Source organism: Manacus candei, unplaced genomic scaffold (assembly GCF_025592945.1).
Source record: "Manacus candei isolate 608988 ecotype Guabito, Panama unplaced genomic scaffold, ASM2559294v1 h1tg000008l, whole genome shotgun sequence".
NCBI classification, from domain to species: Eukaryota; Metazoa; Chordata; class Aves; order Passeriformes; family Pipridae; genus Manacus; species Manacus candei.
The window spans coordinates 10396728-10415701 of record NW_026138056.1 but is presented as its reverse complement, the minus strand read 5'-3'; the positions used below and the strand labels follow the sequence as shown (position 1 = coordinate 10415701).

Sequence of the window (18974 nt, the reverse complement as noted above, 5' to 3'; positions counted from 1 at the left end):
ATAATTTCATGCTCCCTTCCTTCTAATTAAAGCACACAAACAAACCAAACAAACAGCGTGAGAATCAGGTTTGCTTTCCAGAAGGATGTTATCTAGCTATAAAAATTATCTTAAAAAAGTATTCCAACAAATTCTGACAAAATAATTTTCTCTCTCAAAATCCTTATAGCATCCTTTACTTAAGTAATTATTGACCAAGTTCCACTACATTAGATTTCTTTAAAATCATCACTTTATAAACTGATGCCATGGGCTGTAACAGTTAAAACTCAGTTTCTGAGGGAAAAAAATGTAGTAAGATCTCTTAAGCACAGACAAAATAAATGCTGAAACTATAAAGTGAGTACTAGTGCAATATTTTCCTAACAGATAATGGCTGAGTATAACACCCCATGGCAGTGCCTAGTGGTCAGGGGTAGGGTGAGGTTAAGCAATTCGATTAATACAGACTAAAATCCATGAAGTCCGAAGACTGAAGTGTTAAGGGTATTAACAACACAATGCTAGATAAACAAATTGCTCAATCTTATATTCTCTCAGAAATACAGTTTTCTTAAGCTTTTGGAATAGGTAAGCAACGAAATTTAAATCCCTTATTGTCTTATTGTTATAAACAGCATATGCAGCTCCCTTATGACAGTTCCTCAAACACAAACAGAAAACTAGAAACTGCTATAATCTTGTGCCAAGAAACCTCTTCTGTCATCTGATTTTTCCCTACTGTTGAAGCTACATGTTCTCTACAGAAGAAACAGAGCTTCTTCACAAAATTAAAACTTTTAAAATTCAAGTAATTCAAGTGGAACCACTCGGTCACACAATGGCTTTCAAGGAAGATAATATAACTGAATTAAACAGTTCTTCATTAGCAATCTGATATTGGAAACATGGGATTTCGATAAGCCTCAGAAATAGCCTCATAAAATGAGTCTCTCAGCTTTTACTAAAACATATTCTCAACAGGTAGGAATGACTGCTCTGTCAAGTAGTAACTGAGCTCCTAATTCATTGCAATAATCTGTCACCTTGAACATCCACACTGCATAAGTGCTTTCAATCCTAAACTCTCTTTTAGAGCAAGTTGATGAGTTTCCTATAAAACAAGTTAAATAGCTATGGTTCTAGGGACAGTTCACCCTAATGAGCCCTCCTGGAAAGCAAAAGAGTCCATGAGGTAGACTTCTGTACCAGTAAGAAAGTGCACTCCTTCGAGTGCATTGCTCGGACGCTATCCTAACAGATCCTGACTTATTAAGCGTAAGCACATTCTCCTGCTGCTGCACTGAGGATGCAACATAAACCCTCAGTTTCCCATTTAATACACCATCCTGGCAGCTGCAGCATAAGGGACACGCCTTTTTTCCTCAGAATTAGAATGTTTGAAGGAGCCCCAACTAACCAACTCCATCTTCAGGCCACAGGATCACATAGGCCCACAGGAGACCATGACCAACTGATATGTGAGGAATTTCATAACCAGGCTGTTCAGGAGGTTTTGCCCTCCTCAGAGCAGATGAAAACCATTCTCAATCTCTTAGAATTTTTGTTTTCCTGGCAGAACTAAGCTTCTCACTTCCTCACAGTCCAAATTACTTATAACACAGCAAAATAAGACAACAACACTTCACAGATTGTATGTTGCTCACTGTGAAACATTGCTCAGCTTCTATTCATAACGCCTTCTACAGCTCTCTCACGTGCTAGGAAAAAACCCCACTAGAATATTTGAGGGAAAAAACCAAATACTGGCAATATTAATTCTTTGAGAGATTCACTTATGCAAGAATTTACAAAATTAAGGATATAATTTAGTGAAGCACAAGTTACCAAAGCTTCACGAGCTGTGGCAAAATAGAAAAATATTAGTTGCACTAATAAACATAATTTATTTTGTAATGAAATGATGCAGTATTTTCAAACCTAGGATATAAATCTGCATGTTCAGTTGCCCTAGGGAGCGAGTAAGTCTGAAGCACTGTGGTTCACTTCATATCTGGACTGTACCTGGGCATACCACCACACCAGCTCTTCAGAGTGCTGAGCTGATACAGAGTACATGGTACCAGCAGCACAACATGTCTTTCTACAGGGGCTTCCTACAGGACATCATGTCAGGTAAGCTCTTTATCTTCACCTGTCAGGTTCAGTGTTTCTATAGACTCCATAGATCTCTAAAGTACCCACCGTGGATCAACTAAAAAAACACAATAAAAAAATACCTGACAGAATAAAAAAACTGACAGAAGCAGTATGATCACAGTGAGTGACCAGGAAAAAAATGGGGCAACAATAACCTAAGAAAAAGCCCAAGGTCAAGAAATTTTTCTTACAACTGCAACTACAACTTGAGGAATGCTATGGGAAGGCATCAACAATTACATCTAATTACAGCCAGCTTCTCTCTAAAGTAGTTCTCTAGTCACTAAACAAGGAACTGTTCCAACCAACTCAGATGATATTTTATATCCTTTTCTTCTGTAAGGAAATAAGAAAATTGCCAAATCCAGAGATAAATAAAATAAAATTTAAAGTATATTCACACATGTTAACAGGTGCCTCAAGAAATGAATATATTTCAGAAACATTACTGACATTTCTTTAACACCTCTCATCTTGGAAAGAAAAATAAGAAACTAATTGACTCAATATTTTGTATGCTACGAAAAAATCACTCATCCTAGTATTTGCATAACTGCTAGCCTTACCAGATCCTCTTTCAAATCTTTTCCTATTTAGTTTGCTGTCTATACCAGGAAAATTTTCATCTTAAGTTTGACTGAAAAATATTTGGGGGTATCTTGCTTTCATAGAAATGAGATGCCTGCTACATTTTTGGTGCTTTTAAAATGAATTGGTCTTACTGGAAAAACAGAAGGACCATCAAAACAAACAAATGGCTTCTGTGTGGAATAGATTTTTATCTTATTTATCACAGCAAAGCATCAGAGGGCCAGCAACTACTCGGTTGTTTCTATCTATGCAAGAAAAGTCTACATATCTCTCTTCCAGACCATGCTACATTACTGGACAGTAGGATAGAAGGACTGTTTCATGGAATGACACCTTAAAATTCTGCAAGATATTAATATGCTACAATAGCAAATTCTTTTTGATGCTCAGTGGCTGCACCCTCTTCTTCATTAGCTGAGAGGTAGTTTCTTTACATTTCTGTAGGATTTTCTAGAGCTGCTGCCAAAATTTTGACAGTTAAGTGGCTACCATTCAGAGCAGCACTCACTGGAACAGGTATGCACTGCATCATAAAAGGTCCCATTAGCTGAATTAATGTTGCCAATTGCACATTAATTCTTGATTCACTTTTTTCCACGAAGTAATAAAGAAGTTGGGTTGTACTGCTCTGCTTTTAAGATCACAACACAGATGTGGTCCTGAAAACTTGATTTCATATCATATACACTAAAACAGACCACAGGCTACTTTCACTGTAGCTGTACTGAAAAGATCACGAAATCAGCAAATCTAATGGTAGCCCTGAACATGAAAGCAGCTGAAGAAAACTTTTCAGACTATCATCTTCAATGCATTCAGCTGTCACAGATGACATGGTTGATTGAGCAGCTGCAAAGATTATTGGTAAAACGGTTAAAACTCTTATTGAAACACTGAAATTATGCCACCACTATGCTATTTATATACTACTACTAAAGCATCCCTAATGAAAAAAACTTTGTAACAGGTAAGTTATGGTATTTGTTGTTCTGCAGTATTTTCAGCTTAGTAGGAAGCTGATAAAGATTGTTGGGGGTACAGTGACTTATACAGCCCAACATAATTCATCCCCATAAAATGACCGTCCAGGCTTTAATAGTTATAAGTGATTTGGTAGAAGGAACACCCATTAATACAGTGCTACATTTAATTTGAGATGTAGAAGAATAACAGCAAATGCTGCTGTTGCATGCATCTTTAATTTGACCTTGCTATGCAAGTAATACTTTTTTTTTCTTTTTAAATTCATGTTTTTAGAGAGTTGGGAACCATAGCTTAACACAGAATGGTTAAGGTTGGAAGAGACCTTAAAGATCATCTCATTCCAACTCTTGCCATGGAAATTCAACAGCATAAATTGTATATTTGCAACAAAAAATGCATCACAGATCTGAACAGTACCCTAATTCATTTTTAGCTGCACAGAGCACTTGTTTTAACACCAGTTATCAACATTAGTTATACAAAAAGAAAAAATCATTGTTATGATGAAGCTAGCATATGGTATATTATTCATTATCAACCTACATATAAATTTTTTATGCAGTATTTTACTCAGAATTTTTACAGATGCTCATCAGCATTACCTGAGAATGTGACACACAGTAACAGATTTATTTGGAAAAATCTACAAGATGAAAGTACTTGTAAGCAAGATGAAGCTAGCACCTCATGGTATGAAAATGATTCCACATTTAGCAGTCTTAACTGCAAAGGTACCCTTCCACCCTGCTTAAAAAAATACATGAAGAAAAACTGGAGAAGATTCTCTGCTACCAACTGCAATTTGACTGCAGAATTATGTAAATATGGAAGGTTGAGGGTTTGTTGGATGGTGGTGTGGTGGGTTTGTTTGTTTGGCCTTTTGGGGTCTGCTGGGTATTTCATAAGAACAGATCTTAGGTGTAAAAAATTAGAAAGGCTACTTCACAGACACACCACTCTCTAGTGAGTGAAACAACCTGCCAGACTCTTGATTTGGCAAGTTTGCTTTCAGGCAGATCAATGAGATAATTCAACTTACTCATATTGCTTCTAGTGATCATGAAGTTGCAGGGTAAGGAAATGACGAAGCCAGAGTTGCAGGGAGGGCAGACAGCCCTTTCCAGAAGCAAAGTCTTAGATCAGCATAAATTCATCAGTAATCATATCACCAGGGGTTGTAATGATTCACTGCACTTTCTACTACAGGTTTCTCTACTTCCCTGCCATTCTCCTCCCCCAAGTCAGGCTTCCACTGTTTCAGTGTGACATGGTTTCATAATATATTTTACAGTAATCCTGGCTTGAAGTATTCCCCACACACATACACCACCCTTCACCCCCACATACTCCTCTCCACTGATTCCCAACCCTGGCTGAGCTAAAGCCTGTTCACCCACCTCCTGTTAGCTCCTCAAACAGTTGAAGAAACAGATCAGATTTAAAGACAGCTTCTATGGCAAAGTTTTCTTTTAGGGCTACGTACTCTGATGTGTATTTTACAACACAACAGAAGCAAAACTACTTTTAACTAATCCCATTCTTGTCCTCTTACTACCATCTCTGCTCAGAAAACTCCCTCCAAAAGTGGTCCCAACACAGCACCTAAAAGGTCACCCCTTCCTGTTGGATTATTTCTCATACAGAATAGTACTCCAAGTCTGCTCACTGTGAAGCCAAAGAAATATTTGTACCAACATAGTGCAAGAAGTAACACAGGAGCAGGACAGTGCTATTTTTGGCAACGATACGACCGTGAGAGCACGTCAGCACACAACTTCAAGCCAAATCAGTTCCCTGATCTGGTTCACACCACACTCACTTTGCAGTACAGAGTGTTACACTGGAAGAAAGAAGGAAGTACCTATCTCTCAGGAACAAGTAACAAGGAATAGATCAATACCTTAGACTGGTATTACTGAGCATGCTGTATCCTGAAATTAGAGTTTAATATTGCACATCTGACCGATGGCCTAGTCAGTAAAAGTTTAAGTAGACAGACTGTTTCTTTATTCTGGAAAATTTTACAGATTTTCAAGCCTCTCTTGGTTTTGAAAAATCAATTTCAATATACATGAAACTAGAGAAACTATGAGGTATATAAATTTAGAAAGAATACACAAAAATGTATTCTGCATTAGCTTAGACCTTGCATAATGATTTTGTCTTTAGTGTATAATTATGAAATCAAGGAGAAAAGAAAAAATGTGACTTTTATCAGAAAACTACACTGAAATAGGGTGTAGTACCCTGGTTACAGGGTAAGCAGCTACCAAGCACAGGACAAAATCAACACAAAAAGAGGAACCAAGGGAAGTATAAATCCAAGACAGTGGTCTGCTCAGGACTTTGCAATACACTCCCTACCCTATAGTACTGAACTTTATAACTACTAATTACATCAATATTCATTGAGATGATATTTTCATTTAATTAGTTTTAATTTTAGGTTGAGATATTTTCAGCTTTTTCATTCTTCCTTCTCCCAAGCAAGGATTTTGTCTGAAAAACACAGAAAAAGCCTTGAAGTATTTTGATTGCTGACTGATGTATTTAAATGGCTAAATTTTATTCTTTTTTAAAGAAAACATTGCATATACTTCCCTATGAATATGAAAATCCCTCCTCATATTTTGAATGTGCAGTTATTAGTCTTGCCACAAGCCAATTTTGTAAACATGAAAGTCAGATTAATGCAGTGAGCAGTTCCCTTGATTTCTTTTTAAATTCTTTTCTTCTAAAACATTTCAGTTTTTTCAAAGAAAGTAGCACCTAATTTACACGTGCATTTACTTTCTTTAGAAGTAATTCTATGGATAAGCATTATAAACAAAATACTATGAATTATTAAACATAATGGTACGTAAAGATATGAATTTACTAATTAAAGCTTTTTCAAATAATTTCTAACTTGATTTGAATATGGAAATTCAGGGCTAGAAATGGACACCGACTTCTTATTTATAAAAATAACTGTATGATTTCCACCTGAAAACTTAGATTGAGGCCGCTCAGACCTCAAGTTAATCGACATGTTGTTAGTCACGGTATTTTTCACTGATCGAGAAACCAGGTTACACAACCTGCTGTGGCAGCACAGGATATTTATTGTTCTATATCTGCATGAAGTCCTTGCCTTCTTACTAGCAGGGCTGCCTTTCCCCCCCCCTTCCTCTCCTCCCCCCCACCCCTGTTTCTAAGTATAGTGACAGCCTCATCAGGGTTTACTAGTAGCAGCGCAAGCTCAGTGAAAACCTGGGAAATCTAACTGGAAACACGAGAGAGAGCTTTATTTGGCAGTGCTAAAAAAACCTGGGGACAAATGGCCAAGCGGCGGTGGAAGTGCAGGCTGCACAATCAATAGGCAGAGAGCTGGATAGAGGCTCCCTTCGCTGCCGGATCGACAATCGACAGCTGAGAGACTATTTTTTGCAATGGTTGACTAAATATGGTCAGGGAAGAGAGAGGCACAAGAGAGCCTGTTTGCCTGGGAGTGCATGTTTCAAATGCTTAGCTGCCTATAAAGCCGTAACAGTTTTGCTCGTGCCCTCTAAGTGGGAAATACGGTTAGTGTCTTCTGTAGTGTCTGCGGGAGCCCTGACCTCGCTAGCAGACTTGACCTCTCTGAAGATGGAAAGTAGCTTCACCACAGACCTGCCTACAGTTAAGCCTGGAAACATAACCTCAAGCAAGAAAAGATGCAGTGCAATATCTAAGGAACTAGAAGAAACCAATATTTGCCGGGGGAGGGGGGAGACGATCGCTATTTTTTTGGTGCCTTTTTTTTATTTTTTTTTTGGAAGCAACTCCAACTTTTGGGGGCTTGGTTTTGGTCTTTTGTTGAGTTTTTATTTTTCTTTTTGGCTGTGATTATTATCATCTGACAGTGGGCTAAGTTCACCTTCCCTTGGCTTCCTAGCATCTATCCTTGGAGTCTTAACTCTCAGTCCAGCAGACATAAGGTATAATTTCTATACAACATCATCCATATTTTAGCATTCAAAGAAGGGCAGAAGGTGCCAGTTAGGCACCCATCTTCATGCTTTTTTTTTTCCTTTTAAGTTTTATCTATTTAAGGTGGTGAGGTACTGTATGCACCGACATTCGCCCCCCCTTGCCTCCCCCTCCCATGTAACGAAGAGCTGATTCAGCGAATAGAGTGAGAGAGCACTCAGGATGAGATGGCTGCTGCTGATGTGTCTCTAGGTCATTACCTCTCTTCCAACTGCAAATGCTGCATGATACTAAGCTTACAGGTAACAGAACATCAGGAGACCTGCATTATTCTGCACGTTTAAAGGATGCCTATGACTTTCTGCATGTGTATCTTATTTACTAGAATGTTTTTTTATTGTTATATTAATCCCTCTACTCTGGGAACAGCTTAATTTTGAGTGTGTTAAAGTACCAAGCATTTGTAGTGTAAAGAGCAGGTTGAAAGAGAACGTTAGTCCAAATTTCATAGCAAAAAAAGAAAAAAAAGAAACAAACCCCAACTTGCTTGGTAGGTAGAATTCATTTTAAAGAAAATAAACTAATAAATTGCAATGCCATTAACTGGTTGTTAATTTCAGTGAAATATATTATTATCTTCCTATGCACAACTAAAAAAATTACCAACTTTAAAAAGAAAACCTAATAAACAGTGTGGTAGAGCAATGATGAGTTCTCAAATAGGTCTAAGCAAAATTTTCAAGGTGCTTTATCTCAGATGTACATGAAAACAACCTACTTAAAAACTAGAATGTGACTGCTGTGATTCTAATGCTGCATTGCTGATTCTCCTTGTAGTACTGGGCTAGCTACTGCTACACTCTGATTTGCTCTCTATCAGCTGCACTAGGTTTTTGTCATGAGCTGCAGAAATTCTTACTTCCTCTGCTCTCAGCTTTCCTTATGACTATTACAGTAACTAATTCTTGAGCTTATTTCAAGTTTACCTTCTAATGCTGTAAAGACAAAGCTTACTCTTTACTGTAACCCCAATCAACTCCTGAAATACAAATTAAGCAACTATAAGCTATATCAGACAGTCCCTTAGAAGTCAAAGCCATACTGTACATCAAATATTTAACTACCATTCCAAAACAAGTCGCACAGAATCTTACGAAACTTGGGAGTTTGTTTCTTTTGGTTTCTTTGTTCAGGGCTAATTTTTTTAGTTGTCATAAATATTTCAAGTGTGGACAAGACTTTGACTGAAGCAGGTGAGTGCCAGTTTTAAAAAACGAGAAAAGACGCTTGCAGAAGTGTTGAATAGGTATTAGCTTTCACATGTGACCTTCGGCCTAACAATCCAAATCCTGTCACAGCAGTTAGAGGTTGTTTTCTTAATTCAATGTCATCATCTTTATGATAAGCAGGATCAATGGTGACATGTGCTTTTGTGTTTGGTCTTTGTTTGTTTTGTTTTGTTTTTTTAAACCACTTTGAAATACAGTGTAACTAAGTACAAACCTGCAAAGAGTTTGCAGAATACCGGATAGGATGCAAAAAGCAGGGAAGTGGGATTTGGGGTAAGAAAATAAGTTTACAACTGCCATTTTAGACAAGTCTATGCTTCCCTTCAGGACACTGAAGATGCAAACTGTACCCCAGCATGAAAATCTGCTAGAAGACCTGGGACGAAGTTGAAGCTTTTTACACTGGACTACAACTAAAAATTCCAAGAAAAGACGTTGCAAAGCTACCAGCCATTCAGCTCCTCTCCACTTAAACACGATCACTTAGGACAAACAGCAAGAGACTGAAAAAATATGGAAAGGCACTTCTAACATCAATGTCATCCCAAAACAATGAAAACTGTAACCAGCTATAAGACACTGTGCAGGTAAATCGCATTGCAAAGTTCAGTTAGCATAGTAAGTTTATTTTCTATCATCAGTTAATCAGAACGTCATTCTTCCAAAGAATTGTCAGCATGAGTTTTACCTAATGACAGCAAGAGAATTCAGCAAAATACTTTTCAGGTTCATCAGACAGGCAGTCGAGCAACTCTATGTGTACCTGCTCAGAGCACATACTTCTTTATGTACCCATATGAACATACAATGCTATGGAATGTAAAGAAGTATGTATTTTTGGCAGGCAAGGAACGACCAGTAAGAGGAAACTAAACAGCTGCTGGAAGAAACAGGTTTCCCTCTTGTTTGAATGACATTCATGTGACAAATTGGCCTGCTAAGGGTCAGCTGGTATTGCCAAAATAACTCATACTTGTTAGTAACAAATCACAAACCATTAAATTAAGTGACTATAAAAGTGGCTAGGAAGAATTGTTAACAGTTGATAAGCAGAATATTAGTTGCAAACAGAATTCAAAACAAGGCTGGAAACGTCATCTTGAAATGCACCAATTAAGACTGCAGCATAGCTGCAAAATTTATCATTAGCAGTATTCCTCACTTAATAGATCCTAAAGTAAACTTAAAAGACTGATTCTCAAAATCTATCTCATCAAAAACAAGCCACTGTTCTAGTAATCACAGCCTGTTCTGTGTATCTCAGATGGTAGTACTTAAATTTGCATCTACCATAGAATATTTAATCCACAGGTTGCAACTGAGACAAGTATTAGCAGCTGAGAAATTATAGCTGTGATTTAGAGAAAATAATAGCCAAAATAATTGAGTATAATAACTTCTGCAGTTTAATAAGACTTAAGTCAGAATTTTCTCCAAATCAGCACTTATTATGCTCAGTGAGCTCTTCGATACAAAGTGCAGTGTCAGGTTTAGCACAAAGTGACAATACAGAGATTTCTAGGCCACAGTTGCTAGTCAGCGGATTAAAGCTATTGACAGATTCCTAAATGAAAACACAAATGACAACTACAACCTCAAAGGTAAGTTTTCTTAAACATTATTTTCAAATGAGCTGTATTTATTTTAAATTCAAATTTTAGAAAATTGGCCATGAAAATATGACTTCATAACATCCAGAAAATTGCAAGAACTACATGAGAAATAGTTCCACAACTGTTTCAAGTTCTAAAAGAGGTATTAATTAAAATATACTGGTGCATATCCTCCCTAATTAAAGACACTCGACATCAAATTCAGGAACAAGGGAAAAACACGAGGAAAGAACTCCCCGTTCATCAATCGAGCCATTCCTATTCATGACAGCAACCTTCTAAAAGCAGTTATTAAAAAGGATATGTCCATCATACATAGGCACATTTGGCCCAGATTAAAGATTCTAACTGTACTCCTCTGCTTACTTAAATGTTTGGAAGGAAACAAACAAACAAACAAGAAAAATAAACAAAGGCAATGTATGATTTTTAGATGGGGATATTATTTTTAAATACTCACATAATTCTCAAATAGCTAGTAATATATATAGCCCGATATTTTTAACACCTGAAACTACATATAATACAAGAAGAAACATTATCTTATCTGAACCACTATCTCATCTGCTTAAGAAAGAAAAATATCTATGTGTTTTAAAGCTATTTCTCTTACAAGCAGATATTTTGACATGAAAGTTACAGTATCTTAACATCTAAATTAAAACCTGGTTTTTAGTGTGAAACAAATCAAATTGCAGTAGCTTTTCTGAATAGAGGAATGCTACTGAACTTGATTACGATCACAGAAGCAATTTGGTTTTACTAAAAGCTTCACTGAGGGGTTAATTGCTAAGCGTTTAGTTCTTTTCCTAAAGAGTTTGTGTGCTCAGCACCGATTGATTTGGCTTCCACTATATAATGAGACCAATTTTTTTAACAGCTTAAATTTATTTTGAAAGGGTTTTGGTAACTATTTGTCATACCGTGTTCTTTCTTGTATAACATTGCACTGCTATGCTGTAACAAAATGACAGTTCAGAGTGATACAGAAGTTAAAATTATATGTTGACATTGCTTCCTGCTAGTTCATGTTAGCATATCTCTAAGAATACATATCCAGTCACTCTAAAATGTCACATCCATCACTTAGATCAGCTGTTCAATTTTAACTGAGCACACGTTGAACTTTGGGCATCTGCTGACACAGTTGTAACTCAAACATTTCAACTGTGTGACTGACAGGGATAACAGATGCTGACATTATCAAATGCTACACGGCTTTTTTTCCACAGCCGTTTTTTGTCCCGATATGGCCAGTACATGAAACTGTATTGCCATCCAAAAGTGCACTTGAGCAGCTGTATCTGTAAAACAGTTCCTCTATAACTGGTAAAAATAGAAACTCATTTTATAGCCATCTTGATGCTTAAGTCCAAGTGACACACCTGCTATGTTTCTATTAGGATACACGGTGTTGGGAATATATTTACATAAATCTTCTCACCAGCACCAGACTATGCAACAAACAGATGTAGACTACCCTTGACATACTCATTACTAGCGAATGGTTTGAACTAAGGTTGTCCCCTACTTTCCATTGTAGTCAAAGCTCAGAAAGAATTCAATATATGATGGGGGGGGGGGAAAAAAGCTATGTGAGCACTCACAAACGTATTAAGGACCTTAATTTAGAAGGAATCAGATGAAACTTCAGACAGTTCTTTAAAAGCTGTATTTTTCTGGCATTGAACTTTTTTACATATACTATCAGAGCAAAAAAAAAATAAATTTATCCTGCTGTATTATATAATCATTCCTAAAAAGTTAATACTAACCAGAGATATAGCAATGGAATTGAAAGCACTTGACATTTATACTTGTGCTAACCAACTACAGCATAAAAGCAGCTGCAAAAGGGAACCTGCCAAAAAATGAATGGGGGGGAGTGTGGGGGGAAAACTGAAACCTTCTTCCCCAGTGAAGTTTAACATAAAGAAGTAAAGGAGCTCTACATGATTAGAAATTTTAAGACTTCAGTTTCTAATCTAATCTAAAATTTCATTATTGCAGATAGGAAAAAGTTAAAACCGTAATTTTCATTTGAGACTCATCCAAAGATCCTCAAGGAAATACTCAAGGACGGAACAAATCTATACAGGTCTTTCTGGTATACAGCTTTTCATTTTGCCATCTCCAAATTAGTGAAAGAGTTAAAAATTTGCATTGACAACAAATTGTGTAACACAGAAGAAAGCCACATGTTCTTTGTGAACTGTTCATGTGCTTAAAAACGTGTTACTGAATTATAAGCTCCCTGCACTCCAATGCTTTGCTAAAGCTGGTAAAATGGAACCAAATCACCTCTTCAATGGATTTGGTCCCCTTCAACCAGCTGTAGCTATGCATTGATCACTACAGGATTTCTTATATTTTTAAAACTGGACACAAAGCCTGCTCAGAATAATTATGTAGTCCTCTCTGCAGTTCAGTTCAACTATTATAGACAGCCTGAAGACAGAAGGTAACAAGGAGTGTAGCAAATTCTGTATTCTAAGATTTCAAGTCTGTATTTGTAAATAAATAGCTGGTTTTTATGTTTACATTCAGTGAAAATTCATCTCTTAAAACATTTATAAAGAAGATAGGTAAGCAGTGAAATAAACACATTTTCCAACGATTTATTGTCTCTTGAATTTTTCCTCTGGTGCCCTTTGCAGCAAAACTGATCAAAACAAAACAAACAAAAAGCCCAGCAAAATGAAACCATCATGAACAGTACTGATAGGGCAGATCTATTTTATGGGCACCCCTCTTTTCCTTCCACTCCCCCCCCTTTTTTTAACTGCATGAGGGAGGAAACTCTGCAGGGTAGAAACTGTATTTGCCATCTTGTACATGTCGGGCATATTATTTACTATTTAAAGATAATAAATTTGTCACTGACCTCAACAGCTACAGGCTAATCTGCCATCTAATTATAGGTCTGCTCATGGAGGTTATATTCTTTCTCCAAACCAACTTGAACAAAAGTATTCTTTCAAAGCATTTTCTGACATAATACTTTAATAAGAGGTTTTAGAAACACGCTTTTTGCACTCAGCTTCAAATAAGTTTAACCTACACACTTACTGTCAGAACTGCAAATACAAAAGCAAAAAAACATTTTGACTGTTTTAGAAAATAATTGTACAACTCTCGTTACCTCACAACTTGTCTCTTTGAGGACCTCCATGACAACAGAGCATGCGAGTCCTGGAGACACTCATTAACACTAAGCAGAGGTGAGAAACCCCACCTCTCAGTTAAATCGCTACAGTTAGAAATTGCACTGCCAACCCGTTCAAACCATCTGCAAATCTAAAAACAAATAAGGATCTCCTAAATAGTAAGAAGACCACAGGGAAAACTTACAATTCTATTTTAAACCACAGTCTCCTACTCGTCGGTTTATGAACATAAAGATGACATATTCCTTGCTATTGGAGGGCAATACATGAGATCTGCACCTTACCCCGGGATTTTAATTTTTTAATTTAAAGTCCCGCAGAATTTATTGCTCTGAGAACTGACTGTACACATGTTGAAGTCAGGTCAGCTAAGAGCAGCCTCTATTTAAGATCCTAGCTGCAGAGTGAATAAAGCTCTCTTCACAAGATACAATGCAAATCAAACTAACTGGGACAACGGATATAAAATACGCCTACACTTCACAGTCATATCTTCAGCTCAAAAATCTGAAGTCACAGGTATGCGAACAGATCAAACATAAGCAAGAGATGATAACATGGTAAAAATATCCAATCTCTACAGTATTTTCAAATTTTATTCTCCTTTTTTCTGTCTGAAAAAAAATGTCATTAACACTGAAGAGGCAAAATCTGTCAAGTTTTGAGGTTCACAGTACTGTGAAAAAAATCCAAAATAAATGCACTTTTAATATGACTGACTCAGTTAAAAATCATGAACAAGAAACCATGTATTAAATGAAAATTTAACTTCCCCACACTTCATTTAAAATTTCTTTTCAGCTCTATCTCATGCACAAGTTTAAAGCTACCTACAGCACGAAGTAACATTTATTCTACATTTCAACACTATACAGTAGCATGAAAAACAGAAGTTATGCTTCTGTACCAATTCACGAGGTACAAAAAGAAACAAAATAAGAAAAGGAAAAATATTCTAGCAAGAATAGGATGCTCTCCAAAATACACTATACCTTGACTTATGGAAAACACTGTTGCACTGTCCTGGAAGATTAAGTGCTGAGTAAAATCTAACCTATTTGACATAAATTGCTATCTTTCTTATAATATTTATCCAATATTCAAATGTTTAAAATAGAACATATTTGCTTTGATATGAAAAATGAAAAACACTGGAATACTCTTCTCAGTATAATTTGTGGTTGTTTTTCTTCTTGGACATCTATATCCCTACTGTTCATAAATGTCAGAATTCAGGCAAAAAGAGGTTTTGCACTAAAAATGAAATTGGTTCCAAGTATATTATTTGACATAAACTGTAAAAAATACTACAGAAATCTATTTCACTTAATTGTGGTATCTATGCACTTAAAACATGCATTTATTTTATTATCATTAACAAGGAAGATGGATGGGGACTTTATCGATACTTGCATATATAGCAAGTATTTAAGTTTTAGAATTATAGATATACACACAAATGTATACACATTTATATACCTATATGAACATATGTTTAACTTTTATAAAATAAATAGACAATAACATAATATCTTCATATATTTGAATATATGGGGAATTTAGTGCACTGTATCCATATAAAGCACCACATCCGGGAGCCACAAAAACTCCAGTTTAGGTGGAGCAGGAAAGCTTATATTAGGAAAAATAGGTCCTTAAGTAAGGCTTCAAGCAGAATTTATTATGTACTGTTTGTGATCCATAGCAGCTACAAGCTGAAGTTCAGGGGGTTATTTTTAACAGTGTTTTAAACAGCCTGTGCTTAGTACATTTAACAGATGAGTAAAAGCCATTGTTCTGTATCAGATTAGGAAAACAGAGGCAAATATAAAACCTTCGGTTTCATTCAGAAACAGGCGAGTGGTAGAACTACAGAATCAACAACGAAACTAATAAGTGTCACTAAAGTCTTGAAGAATATAAAACTCCACTCCTAAATGAATTAAACTCTTACAATGATTTTTGGCTGTGGGAGAGAAATCAAACTACATTTATTTTGGTTTAATTTTCAGACATTTCTTCCCAGGCTGATGTCTGACATTGTGAGCATTACATATTTTACATGAAACTACTACTTCTGTGATGTAGTACATTGCGTACAATGTGTACAACATTCTCTTTCTGCATGCTTCAGAAATGCTCAGATGGAACTGCAACCAAAAAAGAATATTAAATATCAAGTGAAACCCTATGTGTAGGGGGAACTCACACGTGGTACAAATCACTAATACTGGAAATATTCTCCTATACTTCCAATAAAAACTTTTGTAAAGGAGAGAAGATTCTGGGGAAAACTGCACTATGCCTCACATTCTACCAACCATCAAACTGACCCAGTGTGAACTACAACTTGGATCCCTCCGTCAAAGTAGCAGTTGGCCACTCCTAAAACACTCACTCACAGAAAAACCTTCACACCTATGAAGAACATTTTTTTTCCCATACAATTTCCCTGCACCTCGTACTGGATTGTAGTCACACAAACCAACTACCACAAGATCTGAAGAAAAGCACTGCACAAAAAAAAGTAATAAAAAATACCCCACCTAGGTAGCTGAGACAAGAAACAGTGCTCTTGCTGTTATGTAAATAAGAAGAATTCACATTAAGTGAAGAAGTTACCAAGTCAGACTTGAAAGAATTGTCTTCTGAATGCCAAAAGTAAGCTCTCTTCACCTGGTCCCTGACATGTTCTCCTGAAGACCCTTTATGAGTACTGTAGAAAGTGGTAAACACATTTCTTGGTCCTATCGACACTTCCAACCACTACTTCTACTTTGGGAAGTGGAGTTCCATTCCATATGCATATATAAATACTAACATTTACTTCTTAACTATCAGCCTTGATAGCAATGTTCTAAGAGATTAACTCAGATTTTAATCCCATACACTAATATGGGTGCAATTTATACTAATTTACAACTTTATTTGTCCAACTTCATTCGACTGAAAACTAGAATTTAGTAGTAAACAAGTAAACACACATTTCTTTTTGCGTAAACTATACTGAATCCTCCATCACTGTATGATAAATCATTATTGAAGTCTTGCTAGAATGACAGCTTTGAAAAACACTGTTTATCCACAATGTGATAACCAACCACGTTTCAGTTTAATGAGACAGAAATGTTTGCTAAGGAGGAAAGGATAGGAGAAAGAAAACCCAAACTCCTCCTTCTGAGTAATTCTAACTTTGAAATTAAGAGGCTCCGGTCGAAAAGGTGTGGAAAAGAAAATAACAACTCTTTACCAAATATATATATATACATATATATATATATATATGTATGTGTGCAATGCAACAGAACAAGCACCAGCTCCGTCACCAAACCCCCCCAAAACAACTGCAGTTATAACCACCCCCAGCAGGGGGCGCTCCGGGAGGCGGGGTTGCGGTGCCTCACCCACGGCCACCAGGGGGCGCTGCTGCGCCTCCGGGAGGGGCAGGTGGGGGGGAACCCAGGGAGGGAGCGCTTTGCCGACCGCCAGACCGGCCCAGACGGGCCCACACGGCAAAAGGCGGATCTCAGTGGCAGCAGTGGGTCTGAGACCCCAAGGCGAGCACCCCCCACAAGGACTATCCTGCTGTATCCCAGAGTGGGATACAAGGACTATCCTGCTGTATCCCCTCCGCAGACAGCGCCAGCCCCAGGCAGTCCACGCCGGGCCCGGGGCTGTGGAGGCGGCAGCTGGCAAGGGACAGAAGTGCCAGTCCGTCCAGTGAAAAAAAGAAGGGAGACCAGGAGACGAACGAGAACTCCTTTGGTCTTCAGCAGCAACCAGGAGGCGTCCAGGTAGCGGGCAGAGGTGAAACCGGGACCTCTCTCGGGGCTCGAAGAAGCCAATGACCCGTCCGAAAAAAAATGAACCCAGAGCTCTTCCTCCCCACACGGCTCCCCGAGTCCGAGCAAAAGTCAAAGTCCCACCCTCAGAGGAAAAAACCCTGATCTCTCCCTTCCCCCCAACAGTGGATACAAGGGGGACGGAGTTTCCCTTATGTAATTTAGCTGGTGTGCCGAGGTTATTTAGCATTTCAATGAAGTGGCTGTTAAGTCCCAGACTCGCCTAACAATGGAGTCTTAGCTTACTAGCAAGAAGCAGTTGGTATAGGAAAATTCACTAGGAAAAAAAAAAAAGTATAAAGCTATGACAAACCAGCAACACAGCTATTCCATTGCTACCTATGCAATAGTTTTTTAAAGCTACCCTAACTGAAGATTGAATGTAGACATATAGTATGCTGCTAGCATAAAACAAACTATGCCTTACAACGAACTTTTTCAGTTGAGTCGCTATATAAAAGCTAAAATAGGAACTTCCTTCTATACATACTTCTAAGAAAATATAATTAACTGTTTCTTATCTGTCAAGTACAATTTAATGCAACAATCCTCAGATCACTTTGTAACTGTGTGGTATGCTTAATAATTACTCACAAATAAGTATTCCTAGAAAACTCAAATCCCTTTGCCAATTCCAATATTCAAGAAGGGAAAAAATTTTAAAAATCTTATTTCAAGATTCCATCTTTGAGATCTTACTTCATAACTTATCAAAACTTTTATTGGCCGAATTTTACAGCCATGATGGGAAATTCCCCAGGAATTTGGAGTTACCTGAATACAGCATTAAACTAAGCAGACTAGTAGCTTCATTCTAGTAACAGCGTCCAAGTATTAGAAAGATGCACAGCTAAGTGCATTTAACATTTAAGAAATACAACTACATAGATGTAAAGATTGTTTGAAAGAATACCACAGTTCTACCTTCATGTGCACTTGGTTTCCTTTTAAAAATGATAAAGAATTATCTTAAAAAGAAATCTTTACCTAGGGTTTCCTCTTAGGGCAGCATGGTGAAGAGCATTAAACCCATTGTTGTTGGTGATAGTAACATCTGCTCCAGCTTCTAACAGTACAGCAAGGATGTCATCACGCTTTTTACTTATTGCATCATGAAGTGGAGTGTCACCTTCAGAATCCTAAAACCAGCAATAATTTACATCAATTTTTGCATGCATCCACATGAAAAAAAAAAGGTTATTATCACTAGGAAAACAGACTACACAAACACAAACCAGCTCTTCAAGACCTGCAAATGTTGTTATACTGCAGAGTTCAGAGCAAGCTACTTCTTGTCTTGCTCTAGTTTTGGAAATGCTTCAGTGCGTAACCCTACCTTGGGCTGCAGAATCCTACAGTTACACTACGGCCAGAACTACACTTTCCATCCGACAGTAC

At 37.2% G+C, this 18974-nt stretch overlaps 1 protein-coding gene and 1 long non-coding RNA gene across 6 annotated transcripts in view; one reads left to right on the top strand and one right to left on the bottom strand.

Annotated features, from left to right (window-relative positions):
- Positions 1 to 18974, bottom strand: part of MIB1 (MIB E3 ubiquitin protein ligase 1) — an 80300-nt gene that overhangs the window by 26756 nt on the left and 34570 nt on the right. For all 5 annotated transcript variants that reach the window (XR_007901420.1, XM_051774846.1, XM_051774855.1 and 2 more), the window contains one exon: positions 18564 to 18715. Coding sequence is in view for 4 of the 5 variants with exons in the window: in XM_051774846.1 (XP_051630806.1) it covers positions 18564 to 18715 (152 nt within the window). In the remaining variant the exon portion in view is untranslated. The remainder of the gene's footprint in view (positions 1 to 18563; positions 18716 to 18974) is intronic.
- On the top strand, positions 6952 to 13184 carry LOC127465167 (uncharacterized). Its single transcript, XR_007901901.1, has 3 exons — positions 6952 to 7673; positions 7774 to 7967; positions 9282 to 13184. It is a non-coding gene; the product is annotated as an uncharacterized LOC127465167 (long non-coding RNA).